This window comes from Glycine max, chromosome 4 (genome assembly GCF_000004515.6).
Source record: "Glycine max cultivar Williams 82 chromosome 4, Glycine_max_v4.0, whole genome shotgun sequence".
In the NCBI taxonomy this organism is placed as follows: domain Eukaryota; kingdom Viridiplantae; phylum Streptophyta; class Magnoliopsida; order Fabales; family Fabaceae; genus Glycine; species Glycine max.
The window spans coordinates 37608358-37616875 of record NC_016091.4 but is presented as its reverse complement, the minus strand read 5'-3'; the positions used below and the strand labels follow the sequence as shown (position 1 = coordinate 37616875).

General features: G+C 40.2%; 1 protein-coding gene across 1 annotated transcript; it reads right to left on the bottom strand.

Annotated features, from left to right (window-relative positions):
• Window positions 1–7858: 7858 nt before the first annotated feature.
• On the bottom strand, window positions 7859–8284 carry LOC102660059 (uncharacterized). The gene has a single exon (XM_006579185.1). It carries the CDS (start codon window positions 8282–8284, stop codon window positions 7859–7861), a length of 426 nt encoding a protein of 141 aa, XP_006579248.1.
• Window positions 8285–8518: the final 234 nt, after the last annotated feature.

Here is an 8518-nt window from a genome sequence, read left to right as displayed (position 1 = left end):
AATCCTAAAATTTGAGCTCCTAGGGAGCAAAACAATGTGTGTCTCCTAGAGAGGGCATCAACTACCACATTTTTTCCCCTTTTTGTATCTGATAACATATGGAAATTGCTCTAGGTACTCTACCCATTTTGCATGCCTTTTGTTTAACTTGATTTTCCCTCTAATGTACTTAAGTGATTGATGATCACTATGAATGACAAATTCCTTGGAAACAAGGTAATGTTCCCAAGTTTGGAGGGCTCTTATTAAGGCATAAAGCTCTTTATCATAGGTGGGGTAGTTGAGGGTGGCACTATGAAGTTTTTCACTAAAATAAGCAATAGGGTGCCCACCTTGTAACAATACAGCTCCAACTCCCACACCAGAGGCATCACATTCTAGCTCAAAAGTTTTAGAAAATTCAGGAAGAGCTAGAATAGGTGCCTTAGTAAGCTTTTCTTTGAGAAAAGCAAAGGCTTGCTCTTGTTTTTCACCCCAGGTAAATGCCATATTCTTCTTCACCAGCTCATTGAGAGGTGATGCAATTGTAGAGAAATTAGGAACGGACCTTCTATAGAAGCTTGCTAACCCATGGATGCTCCTAATATCTCCCACACTTTTGGGGTGGGCCATTCTTGGATGGCCTTGATTTTCTCAGGGTCCACTTGGACCCCATTTCTACCAACTACAAACCCTAAGAAAACTATATTATCTACACAAAAGGTACATTTCTCTATATTTTCATAAAGGGTGTTTTTCCTAAGGACTGAAAGAACTTGCCTGAGATGTCCTAAGTGATCATCTAGGCTCCTACTATACACTAAAATATCATCAAAATAAACAACTACAAATCTACCTATGAAATCCCTTAAGACATGATGCATAAGCCTCATAAATGTGCTTGGTGCATTAGTGAGCCCAAAAGGCATCACTAGCCATTCATACAAACCAAACTTGGTCTTGAAAGCGGTTTTCCACTCATCACCCTTTTTCATCCTGATTTGGTGATAACCACTTTTAAGATCAATTTTTGAAAAGATATTGGCACCATGCAACTCATCAAGCAAATCATCAATTCTAGGAATGGGTTGCCTATACTTTACAGTGATGTTGTTGATGGCCCTGCAATCTGTATATATTCTCCACGTACCATCCTTTTTGGGCACCAACAACACTGGCACAACACATGGGCTTAGACTCTCTTGGACCCAGCCCTTCTTCAATAATTGTTTAACCTAAGACTCTATCTCCTTAGTCTCTTGAGGGTTAGTCCTATAGGCTGGCCTATTAGGAAGGCTTGCTTCTGGGACTAAATCTATTTGGTGTTCTATTCCCCTTAAAGGAGGTAGCCTAGGGGGTATCTCTTTGGGAAATATATCACCAAATTCATGTAAGAGTTCTTGGACCTTTGGGAGTAAGGTCTCAAATGTAGGAATTGTGGTAGTGCTAAGGGATGTTTTCCTTGATAGGAGAAGGTAGAAAGATTGTTTAAGAAGGAGTGCTCTTTTAATATCACCTTTTGTTGCAAAATGATTTTCCTTCTTAACAATCTTCTTGGAGGAATCCTTTTCCTTTTTTTCCTTCCCCTTGGCCTTTGAAGACAAGGCCTTACTATCTTCCTTTTTCTTTGGTTTTTCTAGTTTTTCTTCCTCATCCCTCTTATCTTTCATAGTTAGTTGATCTTTGGCCACCTGTGAAGGTGTTTGAGGATGCAACACAAATTTAGTACCAAGATGGCTGAGGGTAATCTCATTAGTTAGGCCATTGTAAATGATCTTCCTATCAAATTGCCATGGCCTTCCTAAAAGAATATGTCCTGCCTCCATGGGAACTATATCACAATTAACTTCATCCTTATATGTCCCAATGGAGAAAGGTACCTTCACTTGTTGGTTAACTATCATTTCCCCTTGCTCATTGAGCCATTGAAGTTCATAATATTTTGGGTAGAGAATGATAGTGAGGTTTAAATTGGAAACTAATCTTGTGCTACAACAATTGCAACAAGATCCACTATCCACAATGAGAGAACAAGTTTTATCTAAAATTTTGCATCTTGTATGAAAGTTGTTCTCTCTTAGGGATTGAGATGGATAACAAGATTGACTTCCAAGGAGCCTTCTAACCATTAAGAGGTCATCTTTTTCATGGGGGTAGACTTCCTTACTAGACTCTTCACCCCTTACTTCATCTTCACTTCCACTAGAGGAAGGGCAAGAAGTAGTCTCCTCTTGACTACTATAAATGTCTTGACCCCTCATGATCATGGTTTTCTTTGTGGGGCATTGAGAGGCAATGTGACCTCTCCCAAGACATTTGAAGCATTTAATGTTGCTAGTCCTTTCTTGGGAACTAGTCTTAGGGGTATATTTCTCTATGGTCTTACCCTTATCTTCCTTAGGTTTTGAAGGTGTAGCCCCCAAAATTCCATGGGCTTGGTCCTTCCTTGGATAAGAGTGAGAGCCATAACATTTTGAAGAAGACTTTCTTTTAAGTTGTTGCTCCACTCTTATACAAAGTTGGACTAGCTCATCTAGGTCCCTATATGGAAGGAGTTAAACCTTGTCCCTCACTTCCATATTAAGCCCACTAAGGAACCTAGCTATGCTTGTTCTTTCCTCCTCCCTAAGTCCAGCTCTTAAAAAGAGTAGTTTCATTTGTTGTCTATATTCTTCAACACTCATACTCCCTTGTCTAAGCCTTTGGAGCTTGTCCATAAGCTCCCTTTCATAGTAGGAGGGAATGTGCCTCTTCCTAAGGGCATTTTTAAGATCATTCCAATACTCTACTAGAGAATCCCCATGAGTCCTTCATTCCCTAACAAGGGAAGTCCACCAATAGAGGGCATACCCTTGAAAGCTAAGGGTATCCAATGGAACTTTTCTCTCTTCGCTAATATGATGGCAAGCAAAGAGTTGTTCAACCTTCATTTCCTAATCTAAGTAGGCCTCAACATTATCTTTTCCATGGAAATATGGGAGGCTAATGTTAACCTCTTGAGGCCTTCTATCCTTTTGTCTTCTTTGGGAGTGATGTTTAGTATGTGAACTATGGCACCCTCTATAATAGTAGCTAAGTTCTTCACTTAAACTCTTGCAAGAGTCATGACTACTATAGGAGGCATGTTTTTCCCTTTTCATTTCTTTCATTATTTTTCTTCTTTCTTCCTCTCTTATTTTCTCTCTTTCATCTTGACTTATTTCTTCACTCTTTTTTTACCTTTTTCTTTTCTCTCTTGTTTTTCTTTCCAAAACTTAAGGGATCTCAATTCATCTAATATCTTATACAAGGGGTCCTTAGGAGTAGAACCCTCACCATTAACACTAGAAGAAGAATGAAGACTCATGTTGGTTCCTAAGTTATGGTTCGTTCTTGTTGGGGGTTTGCAAACAAAAGGTAAAAGAAACTATGGTTGAAACTAGCCAAAATAAACACTAAAAGAGGTGTGAAAGATAAGGTAAAAACTAATTGGTAAAAGGCAAACTATCTAGGTGGCTTGACAATGGACGGTAAAGGAAATAAGCTGTGAAAGTAAGCAAGAAATGTAAACTAGGCGAATCCTAATAGTGTTTGGATGACCACATTTAAGGTTCCCAACAAAACACTCACAATCCTAAGGGAAAATTGCCTAAAATTATTACACACAAATGGAAGTAGGATGACCTATTGGAGGCTCCCAACTTACTTCCAATGAAAGACCTTTTTGTTACAAAATTTGAAAGCAATGAAAGTAAGTAAATTATCAATTACAAAATTACAACAAGGTTCTCAATTTTGGTGGTTGTTCTCTCTTTGGTGATTCACTCAATTTGGAGTGCTTCTAAGTCCAATAGCTCTTGAGGTGGTTTTCCCCTTGCTTCTTGACTCAAATTCTTCAAGGGATGCCACCAATCCTCCTTTCTAATTCCCTATATGGCAAAGAGACAAGCAATAACCAAAGACCAAAAAAATGAAATGAAAGCTAAACCAATAGAGTTTTAACAAGACAAATTTTCAAGGATTATTCAAAAATTAAAGCAATGAAAAGCACATAAAAGCAAGCTAGGACTCAGAGAAACTTAGAATGGCTATAGAGTAGAGTAAAAAAACTATAAAAAAAGACTCAAGAAACCTCTAGTTTTGAAACTTGTTTTCATAGTAATTTTCAATTGAAATTTCAGAACTATGATTGGTATAAAATAGGCACCAATTATAGAACAAATTTCGAGCCAAAACAACAAGCACACTTCCCTTTCACTTTTTTTTTTTCGGGACACTGATTTTTCTGCCAACTTGTGTGATTTTTCTTATTTTTTCCTTCACAATCAATCTGATAAACTGACTAACATTTTTAGTCATACTACTAGTCACATGTTCTTTCTCTTCTAATGGTTGTGAGCTTGATTAAAACAAAATCTATACATTCATCCACTCAATTCATACAATTTCTCATTCAAATCAATCACAACACTTCATTTCATACGAAATCAAACCACTGTTCAATGATGCTTTTGCACAAGCTACTACTACAAACAAAATAACTGAAATTTAAAAGACGGAAATTTAAAGATTGAAATTTAAATAATTGAAACATAGACATAAAATAAACTAAAATAGAATAATAATAAACTGTTCAAAATGCAAGACAAGAAGATAAAGATCCTGTCAATCCTCCTGCTAATGATCCTCTGTGTGCTCGTTGAGATCCAACATTGGAGCAATTGGTGGGTCCTGAAGAATAGGCTGCTCTAACTCCAATGTTGGTGCAGATGGCTGGGAATCCTTAGGAATGGGTGCTGGAGAGATAGGAACTGGAGAAGTAGGCTCCTGAGCTACTGCTTCCTCCTGAGTGACTGGATCAGTCTCAAAGATAAACGGCTCAGGAGGAACAAGCTCATCCTCTGCTACTGGCATAGGCTCTTGGGCTGCGGAGGCCTCATCCCTTCCAAAAGGAGAAGGCTGGACTCCTGGCCAAGCCACCTGTGCAAGAAAATCCTCCATGCTCATAGTTGGCTGCTGGCCAGAGCTCTGTAATCTCTATATGATGATGATCTGGCCTCTGTGCAGGCTCTGCAGCATGGTCCTATAGGAGGAGTTGGAACTGATGGAGCTGGTAAAGGAGTGGAAGCTGAAGTTGGTATATGAGGAATATCAGAAGATGAAAGAGCTACAGAAGGGGGAATCTTAGAAGATGGGAGAGCCTTTGACCTCTTCCCCTTGGCCTTGCAAGGCACTCTGAAAGTAGTAGTGGGATCATCGAGGTTCTAGCATTTTTTCTCCACATATGCAACATTAATGGCTAGACCGAGGCTCTCAAGTGTCAATGAATCAGAAGTGACTCCCCTGGCCTTGCATAAAGCAGTGATGAGGGCAGGGAAACCCAGCCTAGAGGAGTCATGTTATGCAATCAAAGAAATCTAACTGGAGATGATGTAACCAACATTCATATCCATCTTCGGGATGATGCCATATATCATCCTGGCCCTGTCAAAAGTGATATATGAAGTATGAGAGGTAGGGGCCAGGTTTGAAAATGAAAGAACGCTCCAGGTTTGAGCCAGGGTCGTCAGATTTTTCCTTGGGATTTTTAATGGTAGTCCATCAGCGTTGAGCTCGAATCCTTTACCTAGGATGCATAGTTTAGCTGCCAATTCCTGAGGATTTGGCCTTAATAAAGCAAACGTGGAGTAGGCAGGCAGCTCTTCCCCCTCCTCAATTATCATAGGGGTCTTCAAGACAGTGTTTAGAGTGTCTACATCAAACTTCACCAAATGGCCTCTCACCCTTACCTGCTTAGGTGATTTATCCTCGGGATCATAGCGGTTAGCATAAAACTCCTTCACAATGGCCACATCAATGCTGCCATCCATGAAGTTTGTCAACTCCTTGTGCCAATTCCTGCATTCAAGTTCTTCAGTGAATTCATCAAACTCAGTGTAATAGAGCATGACATTCCTCTCAGGCAATATTTTCCTGCCAATAACAATATCAGAGTAGCGATCCCAGGCCTCCTGAGATGTGAATCGATGGCGGTCATAGCGGGCCTGGGATGCTGAGGCAGGTGCCTTTCTCTTCCTAGAAGCCATCTGAAAAAAATTAGATCAAACAACATGGTTAAACAGGGTTATTCAATCAAAAAACAGAAAAATAAAACTGAAAAATGGACTGGGCGCTTAGCGCAGCATGTTGGGCTTAGTGCAACATGCTGGGCTTAGCGCACCTTATGCAAATATACTCATGGGCTTAGCGCGACAAACATGCGCTTAGCCTGAAGACACAAAAAATGTTTTTCTGCAAATTAGGCTTAGCGCAGCAAGCTGGGCTTAACCTAATTCTACAATTTTTAAAACAGTAGAGGACTTGAGCTTAGCGCAGTAGGGCGCGCTTAGCTCAACCTCCAAGAAACATAACAAGGGCTTAGCACAACAGGCTACGCTTAGCCTTATTCAAAGGTTGAAAAATAGAAGCAAAATGGCGCTTCGCCTGACAGGTCAGGCTTAGCGCTGATCCAAATTTTTTTATAAAATTCTAAGTGTCTGAAACACTAGTGACGCTTAGCGCACAGACGTGCTTAGCATACTCATTGCTGAAACTCATTAGAAGGATGAACGTGCTTAGTGCGACATGGTCAGGCTTAGCGCGATCATCTGGAATTCCAAAAAATTTTCATATGCGATGAACAGGCTAAGCGCAGCAGGCGCGCTTAGCGCGTTCATAGCGATTTCCAGCAGAAACAGAGGGGTCCTCACCCTTTTTAGCAGCATTGCCCCTAATGGGCTTACAACTCAACCCAAATCCTAAAATAGCAAACCCTAAAGCTAGAAACCCTAACCTAAACAGCAATGCAAGCTAACAAAGCAAGAAATCGTCTATCCTAAGGTTCAAAGTATGAAAATGAAGCACTACTTACTTGGATTATGATGAAGTGTAAGAAGAAGCAAGGAAGATGCAGAAAGAAGCTTCAAAGCACAGTAGCAATATGCACACAAGCACAGGTAAGCACAACAAAAGGAAGCAGAAACTCTGAGATGTAAAGGTAACTAAACTGCCTTTGGCAGTTCTATTTTATTTTAGCATTTTCGTTTGGCCTGCTTAGTGCATATATGTGCTTAGCATGCCAACGTGACATGTGAGTTTAAAGCCCATGTGCTTAGCCTAACCTCGTCCTAAGCCCAACTTGAAGTTTCAAATTCTAGAGAGGATCTGGGGCTTAGCGCTGCAGGCTGTGCTTAGCACTTTCTGCAACACAAAATTTTTCTGCAAAATGCACTTAGCCTGAGATGAAAGGCTTAGCGCACAATCAAGCTTCAACTTACAGAGAGTAGTTCAGGCTTAGCGCAACAGGCACACTAAGCGCACTTCCAAGCATTTCAAAAACAGTAAAGGATTGGCGCTTAGCGCATCCTACAGCTAAGCCCAACTCATGAAAGTTCAGTTCCATAATGGATATGAGGCTTTGCTCAGGACAGTGCGCTGCTACAAAAGATTTTTCCAGAGAAGGAGTGGCGCTTAGTGCATCATCTCCGCTAAGCCCACTTCTTGAAGTTCACTTCCAGTGAAGATGTTGGGATTAGCGTAGTGATGTGCGCTTAGCTAAACTATTCAGCCAACTAGTTAGGGGTCTAAGCGCTTAGCGCAAGCAAGCTCAGGCTTAGCGCATGAAGACATGGCGCTTAGCGGATGGACAACTGAAAAATAAGTCTTTTTTGTCCATATCTTCACCTAGGCTTAAAAACCCCCTTGTTCACTACTAAACAAGCTGAAAAATTAATCACAATCACAAGAAATTATCCTAAATACATGCAATAAATACAAAATGAAAAAGAGAAAAGGGAAAGAAAAACTGAGTTGCCTCCCAGTAAGCACTCTTTTAACGTCATTAGCTTGACGCATCATCCTGTTATTCTAGTTTGAAGTATAGAACATTGTTCAATCTTTCCATAGCTCTACCATAATATTGCTTCAAGCTTTGTCCGTTCACTACCCATGTCCTCTCGGGATCTTTAGATTGAGGATCACAAAGCTCCACTTCTCCATAGGGTCGGACTTTCTTGATGGTAAATGGTCCAGACCATTTCGATTTAAGCTTTCCATGAAACAATTTAAGTCTTGAGTTGAAAAGCAACACCGGTTGTCCTGGCTGAAAGTCCTTCTTGAGCAGCTTTTTGTCATGATACTTTTTGACCCTTTCTTTATACAACTTTGAAGATTCATATGTAGTTAATTTCATCTTTTCCAACTCCAAAAGCTGCAGCCTCCTTTGTTCTCTGGATGCGGCTTCATCAAAGTTCAAAAACTTCAAGGCCAAGTATCCTTTATATTCCATCTCCACTGGTAAGTGACAAGACTTGTCATACACCATCTGAAATGGAGATAGGCCTATCAGAGTCTTGATTGTTGTTTTGTACACCCATAAAGCATCATCTAATTTGATACACCAGTCCTTTCTAGTAGAAGCTACAGTCTTCTCCAAAATCTTTTTTCATTCCATGTTCGATACTTCTGCTTGCCCATTGGTCTGGGGGTGATAAGGTGATGTTACTTTGTGTGTCACATTATA

What these genes read in the sequence shown, in the direction of transcription:
- LOC102660059 (XM_006579185.1), bottom strand. Translation starts at nt 8,284, where the DNA reads ATGGAATATAAAGGATACTTGGCCTTGAAGTTTTTGAACTTTGATGAA.